The following is a 24144-nucleotide window of genomic DNA, read 5'->3' as shown; positions in this document are numbered from 1 at the left end:
GTACAGAATGTCAGGCACACAAAAGTGAATGTCAGGAGCCAAAGTGAATAAGCTGTGTTGATGGGACCTGAGAGACTAAAGGAACCCATTTCCCCACACACATCTTCTTTCCAGAACCTCAATTCAGTAGAGCCAAACTCTGTGGGGGCAAATGAAAGGAAACAGAACTAAAACAAAACAAAACAGAACAGACAGACAAAACACCTTTTCTCTGGGGTAATGTTTAGGTACAGATAGGAAATGCAAACAAAAAGTTTGAAAATCTAATAAAATGCATTGCTTAAAAATACATATATGTCCCTACAATATGGGAGAAAAGATTGTCTACTGGAAATACTAACATTTCACCTTTCTCCTTTGCAATCCCACTCAAAATAAAATTCTACAAGTTTTTTGTTTGTTTGTTTTGTTTTTATATGTTGATTTTCTACCAGTAATAAGAACATAACATTTAGTGTCTTTCTTACTCATTCGATGCTTTTCACAGCCCCTGGTATGGATAATTAGCCTATAGGTTATGTCTCTTGCCTTCTAAAATAGGCTTTTGCTTCTATGTTTTTCACACCAGAACTAGTTTTTGACAGGCAAAAGGAATACATATACTTAACAAATAATTTAATTATTCACATAATAAGATTCTGGTATTAGTTTTGTTGAGACAAAAAAACAAAACAAAGGCATTTCTGCCTTTCACAGAGAATACAGATGCAAACAGATGCAAAAAATTGGTAGACCTTTATAAAAAAAAAAAAAAAACTAAACAACAACAACAACAACAGTAAGAACAACAAAGCAAGCTTTGGTCACTGATGTGAAGGTGAGCCCCAAAGTCCTGTCCAGGTAAAGAATCAGAGGTGTAAGTGCCCCAAAAGCATGCCTAAGCATAGCAAAAATTTCATAGGAAGTGAATTTGGTCTGGTCTCCCAGTTAACAAACCATGGGCTAGTCCCTCTCCTTGGCTTCAGATAACCCAACTGCTTGACCAAATCAACGGCTAGATGCTTTTCATTTATTTATTGTATGTTCATGTGTGATTTTAGTTCCTCATCTGCATCCTCTGGTTCACCCCTCACCTGTCTACCTATCAGCTTGGCAGCCAGCTCTGATGAGTGACTTCTGACTTCCTAAATTTCGCAACATTTGTTCCCAGTAGGTAGGAAAGTTGACTTTCCAGCAGAATTTCTCTATTGGAAAACCAGAGCAGCCCACCAGTCCCTGCTTTTCTCCTGGGCTACACTTGCTGATCCCAATCAGCTTATAAGAAAGGAGACAATGGTAGACAAAGACAACCAGAGGTGAACACACTGAAGAGAAACGCAGTGGCATATAATTGGAGACACCTAATTGACTAAACTATACAACCTGGGAAAGATTCATTTGTGTAGGAGCTGAGGCAAAAATGGTAACATGTTGAGTTGCATACTCTTCATCTATATTGATAGAAAATATACATTTAGCTTTGAAATAAGTTATTTTTTCTATGATTAACTCAAGAAGGAATTATTTAATCACACCTCTATATAAAGTCATTGAATGTCATCATGGGCAGTGCATTAAAAAGTAGTTTTACACGCCATGCATAAAAGATGTGACAAAAATGCAGTTCAGCGGTATTTTTGCACAAGATCAGGAAAGCATATCCACTCTCCATAAAGACAGAGAACTAGGATCGAGACAGTGTTGTAAAGGCATTTCTGCAAGGAAGATTTAATGAGAAGATATAACTGCGAAATCAGTTTTAAGAGCTGTGGGTTCACTTATTATTCTGCATTGTCCTGTTAGAAATGTTAAATTTTGAAGCCAAACCAGCATGGGTTTAGATCTCGATTCTATGAATTTCCAGAAGTGTGCCATGGAGATGTTATTTGAATTCTGTGTGTCTGAGTCTTCATCAAAAGATGGGTATAAATAAATCTATCTCACAGAGACTGTTTAGGGAATTAGCTAAAATAACAGATTCCTAGTGTGTGTGTGTGTGTGTGTGGAAGCTATTACATAACAGATGCATAATATTTGCTAAGAACGATGTATAAGGAGTAAGATGTTTTGCACACTGAAGATATTTTAAATGTTAAACTATTAACATATTTGTGTTAACAAGAACAGAAAATATAGAACTTTTAAACTGAAAGTAGGCACAACTTGATCGTAAAAATGGATGGAATTGATAAAGTCATCTTGTTGAGTTCAATTTATTGACCTACTCACATCACTTCGTACCTGGCATAACTCAGGTAATAAAAATAGAAGAAAGTGGCCCCCTTCACTCATTGACCTCAGGAAACTGTCATTTGCACTGGGGGAGTGGTAATGTGGCAGTCTGCCTCAGAGCTTTTCTTGGTAATCTTTGAGCCTTTTGTTTTAGTACTGGTGTAGAAAACCTAAACAGGACTAGTGACAGCATCATTAATCCAGAGCACTTGCTGTTCTCGCCAAAAAAGGCAAGGTGAGACCAGGCATCAGGAATGACAGCTGAAAAAGGCAAGGAGCAAGCAATCAAACGTTGCTCAGAGTGAGAAAGGTGACAGAGGATGTGGATCTGGATGAAAGACACAGAGCAAAGTGACCTCTACCATCTCTGCTTTGTGCCCAGAAACCTTAAATTGAAGCATAAAGATATTTATCATGGGAACCTTTTAAAGGGCCAATTAGCATTTACCATATACCAGGACTGCTTACTGTGAAGAAATGTTAGCAGGAATGAAGAACTATAAAAGCTGACAAGGAAAAGGTCAAATAATCTAAACAGGATAAAATGGTGTATACTCAACAATTACCCCTGATGATGGAAAGAAATGGCTTTGATTGCCTTTAAAAGGAAAACAGTTAAAAGGATGCTAATCCTTTAAGCCAGTTGTCTTTATAAGTCTCTAGGAATAGGTTAGTTAAATGAAATCTCTAAATAGCTCAGTAAGTCAGTTCACAAAACCGAAATCTCTTTAATGGAGACAGAGCTCTCATGCATTTTGACAGCCACATTGGAAATTAAGACTGAGATTATATCATAACAAAGTAAAGCCATAATGAAATTTATTCATTCGATCCTGCCGTCTCTGTCAAAATCCCTAGTTCCTGCTCTGAATAATTTGCTCAGATATGTTTCCTATGTAATATTTGATTAACTCTAACTTTTGGTTTATATTGTGTTTTTTACCAAAAGAAAATACGGATGGAAGGAAGGAAGGAAAGAAGGAAGGAAGGAAGGAAGGAAGGACAAAAGGGAAAAAAAATCTTTGATCAATTTGTTTTGGCAATTTGGATATCAGGTTAACTGAGGAATTATGAAAAAAGCACTTTTAAAAATACCACTTTTCAGAACTTTTCCTTAAATATATTCTGGGATGTGCAAGACAATTGAGATAATCTACATTGACCTCAGAACACTCCTTAACATTGTTTGTTTTTTTTAGTTTGCTTTACAACCAATTTCCAAATATTAGCTTATGTTATCTTGTGTTTTTTTTTTTTTTTTTCCTCCTGATCATTGAATCTAAACAAGGGAATGAGAGAATATAGTTAAGTGGCATAGTTTTTTTTGTTGTTGGTGGTGGTTTTTTTTTGTTTTTTTTTTTGTTTGTTTGTTTTTTGTCAGCTCTGAGCCTATCTATGCCTGTTTACTGTCACATGCTGTAAAGTGTGGAGACTGTTATGTGGCATCCCTGAGCTCCTGGCCTGCAAGGATCCCTTTTCTCCTTAATTCTCACAGTGTTAGCCAAACCTCCATTTTTCATGACTTCTCTAACCTCTAAATATTTCTGAGATGCTGAAAAATATGTACATGTCCTTCAAATCCATCCTGGCGGTTACTCTTCATTTCAGCCAGGACTCGAGGCCTTTTTGCTATATCAGGATTTATGTCTCCAAGTTCCCCTAAGTGAAGACACAGTTCCCTCAAAGAATTCTCTAAATACCAGTTAAAACTCAACTGTAGAGTTTGGATATAAGAAAGCAGCTTGGAAATAAGTAAAAGAAAATTACAATCTAGTAAGACTTCAAACCGATTATCACATGTTAGAGATCCTAGACCAGCTGGCTCAGCACCTCCTAGCAGGCTATCCCGAGGTGCATCTCTCTGCTGTTGGCATTTCACTCTGTTGCAGACACTCAGGTAACTGTCAAGCCTCTACAAAGTGCCTTTGCCTGGATTGCTATGTTCCAAAACCATTGGTGCCACTCCTCCTGGCTTACCCCAAGGGGGCAGGACAGTTTCCCTCACTTCAAGTGCAGGCTTGCTCTGAGCACAGTCGATATGCAGAGGAGCTACACATGTCATTATTCCAGGTGTCACTCCATCCAAACCAGATTTTGGCTTTACTTTGGGAAGACCAAGGACTAACTGAAGCATTGTGTTTTATTTCTACAAAACAATTTGCGATTTCTTTCCATACATGAATGAATCAGTGCAAGCCAGCTTTAAACTAGCTGTTCATCCTGGATTCCAACAACCAAGGTTTTAAAATATTTGGAGTAAATTAGAGACCTCTGTAGGAGATATCCCTCATATTTTTAGGTGTTTCTAATATTTAATTGTTACAGCCATTGTGTCCTTTTCTAGCTGTTAATAAAAGAGAATAAGGAGATGGAAACAGGAGAGACAGAAATGATACATCCCTAGGCCAGCACCAGCACCATACCATAGTCCCTAGCAGAACATGGCTTGGACCCCCAGGGACAGTTTGAGCCCAACCTGACCCTATATGACAAATGATATATTATTCAAGAGAAGGAGAAGATGGATCATAAACATGTGATGAGCATTTGCTGCATGGAAGATTACTATGTATTTTGTATGTACCATTGTCTTCTATCCTTACAACAGCCCTGCGATGCACACACTGCCATGATCCCCGTTTTACAAAGGCACAAAATGCTAAGGTAACTTATGGAAGCCCCATTGTGATGGAGACAAGAGTGGTCTCCATTGGGTTGACTTTTACCCTTCTTTTTGAATGCACTCCTGCTCCTGAATCATGCTTTCTGCCTGCACTCCATAGGAATCTAGTTGAGCTCAGATTTAGCCAAAAATCCCATGAAAATGTCAAGACCACTTGTCACAGGATCCCTGGGTGGCACAGCGGTTTGGCGCCTGCCTTTGGCCCAGGGCGCGGTCCTGGAGACCCGGGATCGAATCCCACATCGGGCTCCCGGTGCATGGAGCCTGCTTCTCCCTCTGCCTGTGTCTCTGCCTCTCTCTCTCTCTCTGTGACTATCATAAATGAAAATTAAAAAAAAAAAAGACCACTTGTCACAGCAGTTATCTATTTACTTTTTTTTTCTTACGTGCATATTAAAATACTTTGGATGTTACCCATGATAAATCCTCAGGTGACTCTTCTGAAAACTAAGTTCACTCAAGGAATGTAGACTCTAACAGAGGAGCATTTATCCTTTGCAGTTGATAAAGCAAGGGAAAGAACCAAGATAGAAAGAGGTGGGGCTGTGTGTCCACCTTATAAGGTCAAGCTTTAAGCCCATGTTTAATACATGATAGTAGGCAAGTGAGAAGGTTATGAGATGCAATTACATATAAAATCCTGCACTACAAAATGTTTATTCTTTCATTATAAAAGTCCTGGGTGTGCAGGCATTGCTATAAAACAAAATAGAAAGTATTAAGTGCCCAGACGGAGTTAGAAATAACATACAATTGCAGTTCAGAGTTCAGAGGACAAGAAGACCATGGTTCCTAAAAAGCAAACTGCGTGGGTCGAGGAGAACTAAGGCTTGAACAGATGGGCAGCCCTGTGCTCACATCCTGGCTCCACTGCCGGGGATTCACTGGACCTCTAACTCTCAGTCTCCAAAAGGCCCAGGAAAAATGTAGAGTGGGACAAAGACTGATGGCAGAATGCTTGCCTGGATCATGATTGACATTCGATAAATATGAGCCCCCTCCCTCTTCTGCCTGGGGAGTTAAGATTTGTTTAATAAACAAATTGGCATTCGATGTGGGCTTGATAAATAATTATGACCTAACTAAACATGTAGAACTAACAATAATAATAGTATTTATACGGGTAATACTTTATGCCAGAACTTCATACTTCTTGCAAGAACTATTCTAAGCAATACCCAAACCATCTATATAAATGTAAATATTACTTAGGATAAATCTGGCATGATATATGAAGCATGTATGTGTTAACAAATATACACATAGGGGCACCTGAGTGGCTCAGGGGTTGAGTGTCTGCCTTTGGCTCAGGACATGATCCTAGGGTCCTGGGATTGAGTCCCATGTCAGGCTCCCTGCATGGAGCTTGCTTCTCCCTCTGCCTATGTCTTTGCCTCTCTCTGTGTGTGTCTCTCATAAGTAAATAAATAAAATTAAAAAAAAAAAATATATATATATATACACACAGACATGCCTGCACACACACACACACACACACACACACACACTCATTTCAATAATCCTGAGGAATATACTCTCATCCTCATTTTAAATTTGAGCAGATATTAGTACAGAAACATTAGGTACTCATCCAAGTTCTCCCACCCACTAAAGATTTGAACTTAGGCACACGCTCTAAAATCTGTTCTCCTAAATCCACACTGACATGCTACAAAAGCATAGCATGAAGGTACCGAACAAAATTCCATGTAATACCCAGGACCACTGACAGTGAAAAGCCTAGTTTTTGGACTTCACAGGGCATGCAGGGATTGTGAGAAATAAGACTTATAAAACAGAATAGGATCAGCTGACAGGGCCTCGAATGCCATGCTAAGGAACTCAAAATGCCTGTTTGACTGGGTTCAGACATGGTCAAGAAAGAAGTCAGACCAAGTGTAGAATTATCTAGCTGGATAGTCTGAAAGCAACTATTATAATTTGTGGATGAAGCAGAGTATGAACAGGGCCTGAATGTTCCTCCGACACAATAAGGTACAGATGCATTATCCAAGTTGAATCCTCTCTCTTCTATCTGGAGCCGCAGACCTCCCTGTTACTTATGCGCAGGGGCAGCAAGAAGGACAGTTAATGTGAGCAGCCACTGTGCAAACTATTGGAGAAGAGCTCATCAATTTGTAGTTCTAGGGAATCTTTTCTTGGAAGAAGGAAGTTTTAATATATAATTCCTTTCATAAGTATTACTATTCCCATTTAATACAGAAAGAGAACCAGGATTCTGAAAGACAGAATAAATGGCCTTTGGCTATCTGTGAAATAATGGTAGGAGGTTGTTTTCAAGGGTACCTTCACTCAAAGCCCAGCAGCTTCATACCACATCAGGCAGCCGAGGAACCAGTAACACAGGTCAAGAAGGGTCAGCGATAATAATTGACACGAAGAATGAAAATGTCATGTATTTCCCCCCTGCCATGTGTCAGGTGCTAGAGACACAAAATGACCAGGGAGGAAGTCTTCAAGGTCATTGTTGTCTGCAGGAGGGGACCAGTATAATGCACACATTTCAGCCCTGTTGGTGTGATGCCATGACCGAAGAGATAGCAAGTATCAATAAGGGGAGTGTCACCAGCTTAAACAAAGAGGTGGGGAAGAGCACAGCAGAAAAGGACCTTAAAGTAGGAGTCTGTTGATGTGTTTGAGGGAAACTCTAGCAGTGTGGTACCATAGAAGAAGGGCATGGTAAGGAGAGAAGCAGAAGGAGATGGTTTGGAAAACAGAGGCTTTATAGGGCATACTAGAAATTTCCCCTCGATTTTAAAAGTAATAAACTCTCTTGTAAGGAAGAAGGCCTCACCTCAGCAATCAGACAACAAAAAGATATAAAAGGCATTCAAATTGGCAAAGAAGAAGTCAAACTCTCCATCTTTGCAGATGACACGATACTGTACATAGAAAACCCAAAAGACTCCACCCCAAGGTTGCTAGAACTCATACAGCAATTTGGCAATGTGGCCGGATACAAAATCAATGCTCCAAATTATTGTCATTTCTATACACTCACAATGAGACTGAAGAAAGATAAATTAATGAGTCAAATCCATTTGCAATTGCACCCAAAAGCATAAGATACCTAGAAATAAACCTAGCCAAAGAGGTAAAAGATCTATAACCTAAAAACTTCAGAACATTTCTGAAAGAAATTGAGGAAGACACAAGGAGATGGAAAAGTATTCCATGCTCATGGATTGGAAGAATTAATATTGTGAAAATGTCAATGCTACCCAGGGCAATTTACACATTTAATCCAATCTATATCAAAATACCATGGATTTTCTTCAGACAGTTGGAACAAATCATCTTAAGATTTGTGTGGAGTCAGAAAAGACCCCAAATAACCAGGGGAATATTGAAAAAGAAAACCAGAGCTGGGGGCATCACAATGCTGGATTTCAAATTGTACTACAAAGCTGTGATCATCAAGACAGTGTGGTGCTGGCACAAAAACAGACACATAGATCAGTGGAACAGAATAGAGAACCCAGAAATGGTCTCTCAACTCTGTGGTCAACTAATATTCAACAAAGGAGGAAAGACTATCCACTGGAAAAAGGACAGTCTCTTCCATAAATGGTGCTGGGAAAATAGGACATCCACATGCAGAAGAATGAAACTAGACCGTTCTCTTACACCATACACAAAGATAAACTCAAAATGGATAAAAGATCTAAATGTGAGACAAGAATCCATCAAAATCCTAGAGGAGAACACAGGCAACACCCTTTTTGAACTTGGCCACAGCAACTTCTTGCAGGATACATCTATGAAGGCAAGAAAGACAAAAGCAAAAATGAACTATTGGGACTTAATCAAGATTGAAAAAAAACAGCAAAATAAATAGTCAACAAAACTAAAAGACAACCTACAGAATGGGAGAAGATATTTGCAAATGACATATCAGATAAAGGGCTAGTTTCCAAGATCTACAAAGAACTTATTAAACTCAACAGCAAACAAACATACAATCCAATCCTGAAATGGGCAAAAGACATGAAGAGAAATTTCACAGAGGAAGACATGGACATGGCCAACAAGCACATGAGAAAATTCTCCGCATCACTGGCCATCAGGGAAATACAAATCAAAACCACAATGAGATCCCACCTCACACCAGTGAGAATGGGGAAAATTAACAAGAGAGGAAACCACAAATGTTGGAGAGGATGTGGAGAAAGGGGAACCCTCTTACACTGTTGGTGGGAATGTGAACTGGTGCAGCCACTCTGGAAAACTGTGTGGAGGTTCCTCAAAGAGTTAACAATAGACCTGCCCTACGACCCAGCAATTGCATTGCTGGGATTTACCCTAAAGATACAGATTCAGTGAAACGCCGGGACACCTGCACCCCGATGTTTCTAGCAGCAATGTCCACAATAGCCAAACTGTGGAAGGAGCCTCGGTGTCCACCGAAAGATGATGGATAAAGAAGATGTGGTCTCTGTATACAATGGAATATTCCTCAGCCATTAGAAACAACAAATACCCACCATTTGCCTTGATGGAACACGATGCTATTATGCAGGGTGAAGTAAGTCAGTCGAAGGACAATTATTTTATGGTTTCACTCATATGGGAAATATAAAAAATAGTGGAAGGGTTTATAGGGGAAAGGAGAGAAAGTGAATGGGAAAAATCAGAGAGGGTGACAGAACATGAGAGACTCCTAACTCTGGGAAACGAACAAGGGGTAGTAAGTAGAAGGGGAGCTGCGCCGGGGGACGGGGCGACTGGGTGACAGGCACTGAGGCGGGCACTTGACAGGATGAGCACTGGGTGTTATTCTATATGTTGGCAAATTGAACTCCAATAAAAAATATACAAAAAAAAAAGATTGTTTAAATGGAGTAACACTAGAGGGAGAAAAATTATCTGGTGCTTCTCGGGGTCAGTCAGGGAAGAACTGATGAAGGTGGTGCAGAGGAAAAAAGAAGTGAACATTCACCAGATGTTTTCTATGTTCCCAGGTACTCAGGGTCACACCTGAGTACAAATATCCAGGTATTTGATTTCAAGTAATTAGCCACACTATCAGCATAAATGAAATATTTTTGCATGCATTTTTTTCTTCCTTTCTTTCCTCCTTCATTTCTTTCTACTTCATGTGTTCCTGAAAACATCAACCACAGTGTGGTATCACCTCACACTTGTTAGAATGGCCGTCATTAAAAAAACAAGAGATAAATGCTGGTGAGGATGTGGAGAAAAGGGAACCCCAGTGCCCTGTTGGTAGGGTTGTAAATTGGAACAGCCACTATGGAAAACAGTTTGGAGGATCCTCAAATAACTAGAAATAGAACCACCATATAGTCCAGCACTTCCACTTCTGCGAAAATACCCAAAGGAAATGAAAACACTAATAAAAAAGGATATCTGTACCTTCATGTTAACAGCCACATTATTTACAATTGGCCAAACCACAGAAACAAGCTAAGAAGGTGTTGGTGGAGGGGGACTGGATGGAGGTGGTCAGAACCTAGAAACTACCAGTTATCAGATAAATACTAGGGATGTAACACACAGCATGATGACGGCTGTAGCTTGCACTGCCATGTGATATCATAGGGGAGTCATTGAGAGTAAACCCTAAGAACTTTCATCACAAGGAGAATTTTGTTTTCCTTTTCTTTTTATTGTATTTCAATGAGATGATGGATATTATCTAAACCTGCTGTGGGAATCATTTCACAATATAGGTAAGTCAAACCACCATTCTGTATACCTTATAGACTGATGTGTGTCAATTATTTCTCAATAAAATGAGAAAAAATGGAAGCTCTAATTTTCCCTAGGAAGAGGCCTTGCTTAAGCTACTCACAAGTTAACAACAACAAAGCTGAAAGCTAAGAGCAGAAATGGAACAAAGGAGGAAAGGAGAAGAGAAGTAGATCATGATAAACTTGGCCTATAATATGGTTTTGCCAAAGGCTGACAATGAGCCAACATCTTCTCTTCTGAGTGCTAGTTTGAGATCCAAATCTCAGGAAAACGAATGGGGGAAAAAAGACACATGTTGTCTGCTTTCATGCTCTTATTTCTAGAGAAATCTGCTCTCTCCTCAAAGATTTCTATTCAGCAAGGTTAAATTATCTTAAGAGAAAATCAGCTACATGACAGGTGAATTGGAACTTATCAGCTGGTGTACACATCGCTATTTGGAAGTGAACCCATAAAGCACTATGAAGGAAATAATGGTAACAGCGTCCTAGAACCTTTTAGTCTTCTCTTGGTCCTCATGGAACTCGTGGTCCTCATCAGGCTTAGCCTCTTCTCTGGCCAATTGAATGTAAAGGACTGTGGGAACCAGACTCATAATCTGCAAATAGCTTTTGAGGCCAACAACTGGACCCTCACAGTCAGAATAACATCAAGGAGGAATTATGCACAGTGTGTGTTACCCACTCTCTCTTTGTGACACTTGTCCCTCAGGTAGTTTCTGATAGGCTGGATAGCACAGGCTTTCTTAACTATATAGATTGAAACTTCACTGTCCCTTTCTTTGCCTCTCTGACGTGCTCTAGTCTAGGAATTAAGAGCATTAAAGTCAGCTATGGTAGTGGAAGTTACTCTCATATGTGATCTTGTTTCAATGCCCCCTTCAACTGATGATCTTTCCTTGAAAAAATGTCTTAAAAACTCCATCTTTGGCTTTCCCTCCAAATTGTGAATATGAGATTCTCTCAAGATATTATGTACACATTCCTATGGAGCACAGTTCCTTTAAGATATTCTGTGCAAATATAGTAGGGTTCCATAATGAAACAAGTTAAGGGAACAAATGTGGAATCTTCCTTCATTCAACTTTACCTGTGATTCCAGGTAAGACCCTGGTCTCTTGAAGCTTGCAGTGACAGAGACAAATAAGTAAAGCAAGATGCATTTAGAAAGGAAAATAAAGAAAGACAGGAGGGCAGGCTGTGCTGGAGAGGGAAAAGGAGTTGGCAAGATCCCTTACTAAGGCCACTGAAGAGCACAGGAAGGGACCAAAGAGTTCAACAGTCTTTCCATCTTGGTATTTACCAATGACTTTACTCTGGACACATCAATTAGTCTCTTTCCAACTCTGGGCTTGGCCTTTACTATAATGTCCCTTCACTCCAGGTCCTGTAGTACAAGACCAGGCCCTCTTGGTAACCCCCAAGATCAGTTCTCCATTTTATTGAGGAGGAAGTTCATAAAGCTTCTTATTCCTTTTTCAGAAATCAGAAGAAGGCAAAGGCATTGCCTCTTTTTGTTTTCATGAAGTGTGAAAAACATGATTTTGCTAAGTGGGTATTACAGTTTTCTCCAGTTGTGCACCATATGGTCAAGCTCCCATACATTTTGGTGTTCTAGCTCTCAACACAGAGATGGAAATGTAAATAGATGACATTGTTGTCAACACTCACTTTATTACCCCTTATACTTATTGCAGCAAAAGTCAAATAAAAATCAGAACATCTGAATAAATATAGCAGTGACAGTGGAAGAATTTGATGCCTCAAATGTATACTCATATTTAAATAGATACTTATCTGTACATGTATAGTGTCTTCAAGAATAATTAGGGGTCTGGATGATCCGAGTCCAAGAACAAAATTCCATGTTTCTATTTAGCTGTGGGGTGATATACCTGATTTTCACATTATTAGCCAATCATATTTTATTATCTATAAAATGTGGCCCAGATCAATAATTGTCACAAGGAAGCTGATAGCCTAATTGTATGCATAAGGTTCGTCTTGGTCTAGGAAGAGTTTAAAGTAACTTAACTCAGGAACTTCTTTTAAATCAATGATGATTTGTTAAAGCTATAAATGGGCAGAGGCCAATGGTGATATGAGAGCCCTTCAACTTTTACTTTAACAAAGCTTTAGCAATGCCTTTTCCTGGTGCTTGTAACTCTTGACATTCAATGAACTCTTTTTGTACTTGAGTTATTGATGGAATTGTTTTCATGTAAGTAGTTACAGAGGAACACACTGGATCATCAAACTAGGAGAACAATGAGGAAATGGGATATAGAATTAATCACTTTTGATGGAAGAAGTGGAGGTAGAGATCCAGATGTCATGGCCATGTTGTGCTGCTTCTATGAGAAACCAGTTGTCTTGCCAGGGACTGGGTACTGGGTTCTAAAGGCCCTGGTGCCTCCAATGAGAGAGGTATTTGATGGAGGACGTTACCTTTAATCTTTGTAAGTTACTCAGTAACTTCGGCTGGCAAGTCTCACTATCTCCATTTTTCTAGGATTAAACAAGAATGAGTGTGTGATGGGTTGATGCCTCTGGGGACTTTATTTTATACCTGATGAGATTTCATGCAAAAACTTTTATATGTGTAAATTAATAATAAAGTCACCGCTATTAGGACTGATATTAGGATTCCAGTTTCTAAAGTGGCCACACAGTAACCATATTTCAAGAGGATGATTGACAGTTAAGGGGAGAGTGGAGCAAAATGACAATTAACTGTTGACTGCATAAGACTGTGTGTGATAGAGGTTGTGTCAGGTTTGTGTGTGTGTGTGTGTGTGTGTGTGTGTGTGTGTGTGTGTGTCAAGGTTTAGATGGGAATGAGGAAGTACTCATGCCTCATGCTGGAAGGCATTTCTACTGCTAGAAACAGAGGAGAAAACAAATATCCCTTCAGTGATACAGTCACATAATCTGGAAAGAGCAAGAACACATCATTCTTAAGAGAAGGAACAGAACATGAGTGTGTGCTTATAACTAGCAGGGTTCCACCTGAATGCCCCACTTAACTTGTGGTCAAGGTCAAGTGGAAGTGAGAGTTTTTCTCTACTGTTGCCCTGAATCCTTGAATTGTTGGGCTCTGGAGGCCACACTGACAATGGAGGCAAAGTGTATGATGGCATGGATTAGTTTTCCTCTTTGCCAACTATCAGGATTAAGCAACAGAAGTGGAGCCATTCTCATATAACAATCAAGTTCAGGGTGGTCTTCTAGCCCAATTAAATCACTGTCTATGAAATCCAAATAGATAGATGACATCTGTGCTTATAATGATATAATAATGTCATGTACTACAAACAAGAGTAGAATAAAAAATAATTCAGCCGTTTGTCTTCTTTTTACACCCCTAAAATCTATCACTTGGGGAATATAGTCAGTGATACTGTAATAGTGATGTATGGTGACAGATGGTAGCTACACTTGTGGCGAAAATGGCATAACACATGAACTTGTCAAATCACCATGTTGTACACCTGAAACTAATGTGACACTGTGTGTCAATTATACTGAAATTTTAAAAATGATAAAAAAATAAATAAGTGCTTAAAAAAAGAAAGAATTGCTGTCAGCCACCAATAGTGTCCAGTGCCTGAATTATTTTTCATTTCCTTTTCTCTAAGTGTCTGTCGGAAATATCCATTTCAACACATACCCCTACAGAGCAGTTTGGAACATCGGAGTCTGAGTGGGTTTATCAGTTTAAGTTTTAACTCTGTGGTTTGCATGTTAATTACCCTCTGCCTTATTAAATATATCTTATTAAACTTAAAAAAATCGCATTTCTAATTAGCTCTGAGCTGCTAGGCCTTCCTTAGCTTTCATTTGTACTGTTTTTTTCTGGGAGAACCCTTTGAATGTCATTCAGAAAATTTAAGTGTGATTGACAAATGCCTTGCATGGGGCTTGAGAGTATTAATAAGTCACTGTTTCCGAATATGCTCTCACAAAAAATATATTTTTACACAAGAATTGGCGATCAGGACTTCTTTCACTCTCAGTATTGTGTGTATCTGTGAGAATCTATTAGGTGCCATGTCATTTGCATATAGCATTTAAGGTAAGATTCACAACTGCCTTGGAGGCTTTATTTTCACTCTTCTCCTGATAAGAAAACCAAGAGTCAGAAAAGTTGTCTTCCTTTGCGTATCCATTCATTCAAAGAATTCAGCAACTTACTAATAACTGTGTGAGCCAAGTCAGGGTGCTGTTGGTAATTCAATGATTTTGAAACAACTACAGTGCACAGATTTGCTTTGGGTTACTGAAGGCCATTTCAGCCATACCTTTAAGACACACTGTTTCCTGCACTAAGCATTTCAGTTTAAAATAAGATACAGTCCATATCCCCAAAGGAATTACAGCCCTAGTTCCTTGCTGAGGATGACAGAGCAAATCAGCAGGGTGGTTAGGATTAGCACTCAAAGCTTATCTCCTTTCTCTCCCACTCTCCTGCTTCTTTTAAAACAGACCCTTAGGCAGCATGATGTTTGGCAGAGCACCAGACTTGAAATAGGTCTCCCTGAGAATTCCTGATATTCCCTGTCAAGGTTACAGAGGCGGGGTTTGGTTGTTGCACCTGTTAGTTATTGCTCAAACTGCAGTTAGGCAAATTAATGACATCTTCCCCGTGGCACCCGGATGCTTGCATCTCACTGCCAGTCAAAGTCATCAGTGGGGTTGGCTCAATGGGATGTATGTGTTGAAGCCATTTGAGTTGCTCTGGTGGCAGCTAACACATACCCATCCATTCTCCACCAATAATTGCCAGTGGCCGTCCTGTCTTAGCCTCATAGTCTGTGCCTACTTGGTTAGCTGCCTAGTAAAGAGTAAGAAGAACATCAGCGTCTTCATTATGACCAACGTTCTTCCATTCACAAGCCAAAATGTTGTTTATTGTTAAGGAATGAACGTCTTGGGATCTCTGGGTGGCTCAGCGGTTTAGGCCTGCCTTCAGCCCAGGGTGTCATCCTGGAGTCCTGGGATCGAGTCCCATGTAGGGCTCCCTGCATGGAGCCTGCTTCTCTCAATGTCCTTTGAGCTCAGGCATGAGGAGATGCAATGATATCATAGACCTCACTGAGCCTCCTTTTCTGTCTGCAGACCTTTGCAGGAAACATGAATGCTGACAGTGTGATGCACCACAAGTTACTGCACTCAGTGAGAGCCCGCTTCGTTCGCTTTGTGCCCCTAGAATGGAATCCAAGTGGAAAGATTGGCATGAGAGTGGAGGTCTATGGATGCTCCTATAGTAAGTATGTGCATGTGCCCTCAACTTGTGTATTATGAGCAGCCCTCCCCACTCATACTAGGTTATCTACAGTGAGATGGCAGTCTCAGTTGTTGTAACATTCTTTCAAGTCTCTAATAACTTCTGCACACTAGAAAATGTAAAATTCAATCCAGAGGTAGAAACACTCTACTTCTGTCTAGGAATGAAGGAGCTCTGGGGTGGTAACACCATAAAAGCTTGAGAACAACAACACAAAGTTCAAAGTTAAGAGCTCTTGGATTCTGAGCATCATCTGTCCTTGAAGTAGGAGAGTAATTTGAGCTCCATTCTTTCTCAGAAGAGGGGTGAAGTATTATAAATTCACTCTTCCTTCGGAACCGTGAGGGAAAAAGGTTCTCCGTCTTCACCTGTTCTAGAAGAGGAAGAAATGGAACATTTCAATCCAGTGTAGCCCAGGGAATGCTTCTTTCCTGGAATTATGCTAGCTATGCACTAGTCTGTTAGTTGTCGTGTATTGAATGTAAAAGCAGTGCTCCATCTAGCAAATAAGAAAGGTTGTAATGGTGGCTAGAACTGGCAATCACTCTAGAATAAAGCGAAAATTATGCAAAAAAAATGTAATTTTCCCTGCAAGTTTTATATTCAAATCTAAAATTTCATCATCATAAATTATTTTTCTACCTTAGCAGTGACATCTCTTGCTTATATGCCAAAACCCAGTGACCTCCAATGAATGAACACACACATGATTTGTGACCACTAAAATTTGTTCAACAGATCCTGTTGAAGTGTCTATTTGGGTTACCTCCTTGTACACTTTTCTATAATGTAGTCAACCGAATGCCTGTATCAGGATCATCTGCAGTGGTCCTTAAAAATGCATTTGCCTAGCCATGTCTTATATATCCCGGATTATGATTCTGGGCATCGGGACCTAGAAAGCTGAATATTAACAAGCTCCCTAGGGAAGCTATGGACATAGAGTATCTAGTAAAAGTAAATCTCTGCACCGGGGATTTACTTGTGAAATGATTGTCTTTATCTTGAACAAGCACTTGCAGAAAGAATGTATTATACAACAGATACATCCACAAACCATTAGATGAGGGAGACACTTCCTTCCGCTCTAGCCCTTCCATAACAAAGCGTACAACGTCTATCCTATCCCAGGATCTCTGGCACACCCAGATTCTCTTGTTACCTCTTCTCTTGATAATAATTGTCACTACTCAGAGGTTTACTTTTAGGTACAACAGGAAACCTTCATGCTGAGGTAAAAGGGTTATTTATATTATAACTTCAGCCACCTATTCTGGTGTAACAATCCTATTGCTATTTAACGTGTCCTCATTGTTTTCCGCCAGTTCAGTCCATTGCCCTTGTTCTTTATGCACATTGTTTGATGTGCCTGCACAGAAAGACTCGTGGCACCAAGTTAAATAGCTGACTGTAGGGTTGAAAGAGACCTTTGAGCAGCATGTTAAGCTTTTTCTGGTGCCAGAACCCTTTGAGAACCTGGCAGCAAGGAACCCTCTCTTAAGAAAAGTGCCCACAGTAGCATTCTTTTTATAAGTAGATTTTTCAACATAGGAAGTCCACAGATCCACTAAAAGCCAATCCTTGACCTAGCTAACAGCCCCCAATTTGGAATAGTGCAGTCCTATGTGGATTCCTCTCCAGGTGGGCTCTGTGCCTATTGAGTGCATCCCCTCAGGAGTACCTTACCTTCGGGTACCTAGTGTGAGTGGTGGGATGTTAGGCACCTGGGGACTGCTGGACACACATCTCTACAACCATCCTCAAGCCTTCCTCTGGTCCTTTTCAGTCACTAGTCTTTTTTTTTTTTTTAAGATTTTATTTATTTATTTATGAGAGATACACAGAGAGAGACAGAGACACAGGCAGAGGGAGAAGCAGGGAGCCTGATGTGGAACTTGATCCCAGGACCCCAGGATCATGACCTGAGCCCAAGGTGGACCTCAGACCCTGAGCCACCCAAGTGCCCCATCAGTCACTAGTCTTATAGTTTTGCTGCTTTTTCCCTTGGGGAAAAAAAGAATACATTTCTCATTTATTTTTCTTTTCTTTTCTTCTTTTCTTTTTTCTTTTCTTTTTTTTCTCTTTTCTTTTCTTTTCTTTTCTTTTCTTTTTTTTCTTTTCTTTTCTTTTCTTTTCTTTTCTTTTCTTTTCTTTCTTTCTCCTCCTCCTCCTCCTCCTCCTCCTCCTCCTCCTCCTCCTCCTCCTCCTCCTCCTCCTCCTCCTCCTCCTCCTCCTTCTTCTTCTTCTTCTTCTTCTTCTTCTTCTTCTTCTTCTTCTTCTTCTTCTTCTTCTTCTTCTTCTTCTTCCTTCTTTTAATGTCCCTTATTTCTATCTAGAAACATGCTTTAGCTTGTCCTCTGGATCCCAACTCTCTTTCCCAATGTCATCTCATCCCCCTTTTGACTGGATCATTCTTATAAATATAAAAATTTGCATCTAAACTATCAAACAAAGCAGCAACAACAAAACCCCTAAGGTCCTACTTAGCACCCACTTCTCCTTCTCTCCCTACCTTTGCCCAGAATAGCTTCTCTCTAAAACTTGTCTGTAGTTACTGACTCCACCTTCTTACCTCCAGGTACACTGAAGCTGATTCTCTTCAGTATGTGCACATCTGGTGTTTAAAGTGTTAGCTTGGCCAAGTCTTGTTCATTCAACCAAACACGAAGCTAGGTATTGCTGTGATGTGGTGAACATCTGCAATCACTGGACTTTATGTAAAGGAGATTATCCTTGATGTCCGGGGGGGCCAGATTAAATCAGTTGAAAGGTTTTAAGATCAGAACTAAGGTTTCCCTGAGGAAGAAGAAATTCTCCCTGTGACATGCAGCCTCAGCTCTTGCCAGAGTATCTGGCCTGCCCCTCCTGACCTGACCCTCCTGTTTGAAGATGGATTTCAAACTTGCCTAGCCAGCCCCAACAATCATGTAAGCCATTCCTTGTAATATAGCTATATCTGTATCTATCGGTACATCTATCTATCTGTCTCTTTATCTATCTATCATCATCCTATTTCTCTGGGGGAATCATGACTAATGCAGAATGCCCCACAGGAGCTACTTCATTCAAGACCACCAGTGACCTCCACATCACCAAATCCAACGGTCACTTCATTTTTCTCACTTCACTCAACCTCTCAGTGGCATTTGGTTCAATTAGCCATTTCTACTTTTTAAAAACCTGGTTTTCCCTTCTAGCTCCCTTGTTGCCTATGCTAAATCTCAGGGCTGAGCCTCAGGACCTCTTCCCCTTTCCACCTACACCCCAGGCCTACCTGAATTTACAGAGTCCCATATGTTTAAATACGGTGGATATGCTGATCATTGGCACATCTGCACCTGGCCTGTCCTAGAATCACATAGGCAATATACTAGATGTCTCCAGATGAATGTCTGCTAGTATATGTGCTGCCGAAGCGAGCCCTCCATATGAATGTCTACTAAATTTAATAGAGCAGAAACGCAACTCTTGACTACCCTGTCCCTCAGACACCTGCTTGTTAACATCTCCCTCCCATCTCAGTAAATGGCACCATTCTTCATTCACTTGCTAGAGCAAAAAACCCAGAAAACAGTCTTGATTCCTCCTTTCCTATAACCTATACTCTCATGCAACTTATTTACAGTTCACAGCAGCTCCAGCAGCTCTGTCCTCCAAAACATATCTTAAATCCACATCCTTCTTCTGCCTTCCAGAGCTGCAGCCTCTGTCAGTAGTCACTTTGTGTATTTAAAGAGCCTTCAAGCTGGACTTCCTGCTCCATGCCACAGTCTCTCCAAACCTATTTAATACAATCAGCAGCCAAAGTGATCTTTGTAAACAAGGGACAAAACTGCATCACTCCCCTGCCTGCTTCACTTAAAATAGACTCCTTTCAGGCAAGTACACTTTCTTATTGGATGTTCCATGTCAGCCTCTTCACATTTCTTCTATTTCTTTCTGTCCTTAGAGGCCTTCTAGCTATTCCTGAAACATGCCAACTGTTCTACCTCAGGGCCTTTGGACTTTCCGTTTCCTGGGCACAGAACAGCTTTTCCAAGAATTTATGTAGTTAGTTCTTTCCACCGATGCAATTTTTAATTCCGGTTCAGCCACTTTAGAGAAGTCCACTCTGATCACCTTTCTAAGGTCTCCTGCTCTACTTCCCATGCATCAACCAACATCCCCTGACTATCTAATGTGCTTTTATTTTCCTTTTGGTGCCTGTCACAAACCTCATCTTGTTTGCTTGTTTTGGCTTACTTGTTTGTTGTTTGCCCTGCTAAATCCCTGCAGCAGAATGTAAGATCCATGAGAACAGGCAACTTGTCTGTTAAGTCCCAGGACCTAATAGGCACAAGTAGATGTTAAATAATACTTGTGGAATGAATGGACACATATATCAGTCCAATCTCAGCATGGGCAACCATGTAATGCATCTGAAATTACTTTCTGTTAAACACCCAATGTAGTTTCTAGGAAACTGTTTTTTTTTTTTTTCTTATGGGCTTATAAATCCTTTTCTCAAAATTCCACTTAAGTAAGTGGCCAAGACTATAGAAAACTTACAGTTCTATGATTTTCTAAGACGTCAAGTCTTGCCATTTTTGCAATACTGCATAGTCATGCATTCATTCATCCATTCACTCATTTATTCCTTCAGCTAACAACTTTATTTAACACTTAAGATACACCAAGCATCACGCAGAGCCCTAAGGGGTATAAGAAATAAAAAATGAACTTTTCCTGGACTTTCGTAAGTCCTGTACTTTTTTCTTTGAAGAATTTTTTTATGATTGCATATCATTAATTAATTATGTAACTGTTTCTTTGACATATGCCTCCTTCGACTAGATTCTAAGCTTTGAAAAGGCAGTCACTGTGCCTGTCAGGCATGTCGGGCATACGGTATATTTTTAGTGAGCATTTGTTGAGTGATTGATACTGCTGAGAGTCAAGGATGGGGTAACAAGTATGTAAATAAAAACATGCCATAAAGAATTGAATGTGCCTGTTAGGAATCTGCAAAGGGAGTCCAGGGGATGAAGAGGACAAAGGAAGCAGGTGTCGCTGCTGGCATCAGAAAGATTCTGGAGATATCATCCACCTCAGCTGGGTCTCAAAAGTTAGTAGTGACTTCCCCAGCACAGAAGGCATCTCCAGGCAGCAGGAGGTGCGGGCACATAGGGAAGCGGGGACAAAGCCCTGGGGTTTTGTTGTGTTAGTGCACAAGCAGCAATGACAGGAAAGTGGGAAATGAAGCCACCACTTGCCTCTCTTTGCTTCAGCAGTTTCTTTCAGTAACATAAAAAAAAAAAAAAATTTCCTCTGGTGATCCTATGGGTCCTAGAGCCTCTGTGCCTTAGCCTGCCTATGACTTGCCAGCCTTGTCCCCCTTGTTCCTCAGCCAGTGCTTCTGCAGCTGTTCGGGTAGTCTCTCTGTTTCCCGAAAGGAGCAGTGACTCACCCTTTAGGGGCTCCTCATAGTGTTTGGAAGAGCTCACAGGTCTCTGCCCCTCTCATTTGCTCCATTCCCCATGTCCAAATTCCACTGAGTGTACATGTACAGTTAGTTCCCTGCAAAGACATGAGCTTCTCTCCTGATTCCATATTTTCGTATTTGCAGCTTCCTTTTTTTTCAGAAAAATCCTCCTTGTCCTTCGCCAGGCTGACTCCTGATCGCCCTTCACCAGCCAGATCAAATATCACCTACTTTTGAAATCTTTTTGCCTCCTAGACCTTGTCATGTGATCCCCTTTTAGGTTTAATGTTTCAGGTCTAGGTTTTATCATATTAAATTAAAGTTACCTGTGCTTTCCCACCTAACCACCAGTCTGTTCTATAAGGTGGGATCATGTCCTACCTTTCTGCTACCCAAGACGTAGATCAGTGTCTGACAACTGCTATATACTCCATGAATATTTAAGGTGTATTTAATTTTTAGATCTAGAGGCTAGCCATACTTTTTCATTTTTGAAAGTTTTTATTGTATTTTTAAATTGTATTGTATTTTGTAAAATCATGATACTTTTTTTTAAGAATTTATTTATTTATTCATGAGACACACAGAAAAAGAGGCAGAGACACAGGCAAAGGGAGAAACAGGATCCCTGCAGGAAGCCTGATACAGGACTCGATCCCAAGACCCCAGGATCATGACCTGAGCCAAAGGCAGATGCTCAACCACTGAGCGACCCACGTGCCCTTACAATACTGTGTTTTATAATAATCTTTCTATTGAAGGCCTCTTTTCTCTTGTATGTGTATATATGTACACACATGCATATAGATATACACACATTTTATAAGTAATAAAAATTACGAGCTTATTAGAATCTTCCTTATACACAGGTTTAATATCTCACACTTTTTCTCCTTGAACAACTGAGATTATCAGTGGCTGTAGTTCCCAAATTAAATGTATTTAGAGCTTCCTTAGGCTATTCTGGTATTATGCTGCCTTAAAATCTCTAGAAGTAAGAATGTATCTAATCTCCATTTTCCTTAACTATTGACTTTTTAAAAGATTTTATGTATTTATTCATGAGAGACACACAGATAGAGGCAGAGACAGAAGGAGAAGCAGGTCCCTCATAGGGAGCCTGATGTGGGACTCAATCCCTAGACTGGGATCATGCCCTGACCCAAAGACAGACGCTCAACTGCTGAGCCACCCAAGCATCCCAAGTATTGATGTTTTTAAAATCTTTTCTGTTTGATTGCCTTCATTTCCTTTTATTTATTTATTTTAAAAGATTTTTACATATTGGGGTGCCTGGATGGCTCAGTCGGTTAAGTGTCTGCCTTCAGCTCAGGTCATGATTCCAGGGCCCTGGGATCAAGCCCTAGAGTAGGGCTCTCTGCTCAGCGGGGAGTCTCCGTCTCTCTCTCCCTCTCCCTCTCCCTCTCCCTCTCCCCTCCCTCTCCCTCAGCTCATTCTCTCTCTCTCTCTCTCATATCTTATTTATTTGAGAGGGAGCAGGAATAAGAGAGTGTGCATGAGTGAGGGGAGGGGCAGAGGCAGAAGGACAAACAGACCACCCTCTGAGTGCAGACACAGGGCTTCCTCCCACGGCCTTGAGATCACAATTTGAGCTGAAGCCAAGAGTCAGATGCTTTAACCAACTGCTCCACCCGGGTGCACCCTGCCTTCATTCCCTTTTACATATTCCAGGGTGACTGTCTCATTTTATGGAAGTTCCCATTGCTTTCATGTAATCAGTGCCATCTTTTTGCCATGGTCACAAAGAAGTTCAAAGCAACAGATTCCTTTTGTAGGCTCAGATATGAACAATTGAACAAATGGTCTGTTCTTAAAAACATGAACCTTCCAGCAAACCCTGTTAACTTCTTTGAGCCTCTGTTTCCTCATCTGCAAATCACAGTGGTAATTACTTTATTTTTTTATTTTTTTTTATTTTTATTTTTTTAGTGGTAATTACTTTAAAGACTACAATGTCACTTCAGAGTGATTAAGTATCAAGCATAGAACAGAATATGTAGCCAATAGTCTATGTTTAGTAACTGACATTCTGACTTAGGTGTGTATCCATAGAGGAAATCCCTGTACTGCCATTATGTGTTGCCTTTTTGGGAAACATTAACCTTATCCTCTATTAGACTAGGGGCCCGTCTCCGATTCAGATATGTCCTGTTCTTGTTTCTACTTCTGCTGTCATAGGCGCTGGGACCTCAGTTCTCTGCCACCTTCAGGTTCTCTCCCTGTGCTCAAGAATAGGATCAGGGAGGGATCCCTGGGTGGCGCAGCCATTTAGCGCCTGCCTTTGGCCCAGGGCGCGATCCTGGAGACCCAGGATCGAATCCCACGTCAGGCCCCCGGTGCATGGAGCCTGCTTCTCCCTCTGCCTGTGTCTCTGCCTCTCTTTCTCTCTGTGTGTGTGACTATCATAAATGAATAAAAAATTAAAAAAAAAAAAGAATAGGATCAAATGTGGTCTCCCATGGCATTCTACAAAGACTAAAAACAAGATTTTCTCCTATTTTGATTGCTACTGATAAATAATTCCACGGAGTAAATAATCCATGGCGAACCAAGAAAATAATTTTTAACATCCTTCCAGATAGTTATTTCAAACACATTATATCCACTTTCTGCTATATGTTGAGTTCATTATGGCTGTGACACATTTTGCATGTATGGATGTTTGGCAACCAAACTTGCTACATTGCATTCTCATAAGAACTCGAGAATACCTCTTCCGTTACCATTTTTTCCTCCTGTGTCACCTCTA

At 40.4% G+C, this 24144-nt stretch overlaps 1 protein-coding gene across 3 annotated transcripts in view; it reads left to right on the top strand.

Moving 5' to 3' along the window:
* CNTNAP5 (contactin associated protein family member 5) overlaps nt 1-24144 on the top strand; it is a 792545-nt gene that overhangs the window by 318686 nt on the left and 449715 nt on the right. For all 3 annotated transcript variants that reach the window (XM_041739874.1, XM_041739876.1, XM_041739875.1), the window contains exon 4: nt 15745-15892. In XM_041739874.1, the coding sequence (XP_041595808.1) occupies nt 15745-15892 (148 nt within the window). The remainder of the gene's footprint in view (nt 1-15744; nt 15893-24144) is intronic.

The sequence above is a fragment of the Vulpes lagopus genome, chromosome 24, assembly GCF_018345385.1.
Source record: "Vulpes lagopus strain Blue_001 chromosome 24, ASM1834538v1, whole genome shotgun sequence".
Classification (NCBI taxonomy): Eukaryota; Metazoa; Chordata; class Mammalia; order Carnivora; family Canidae; genus Vulpes; species Vulpes lagopus.
Note: the sequence above shows the minus strand (reverse complement) of the source record. Positions and strands in the feature narration are given on the sequence as shown.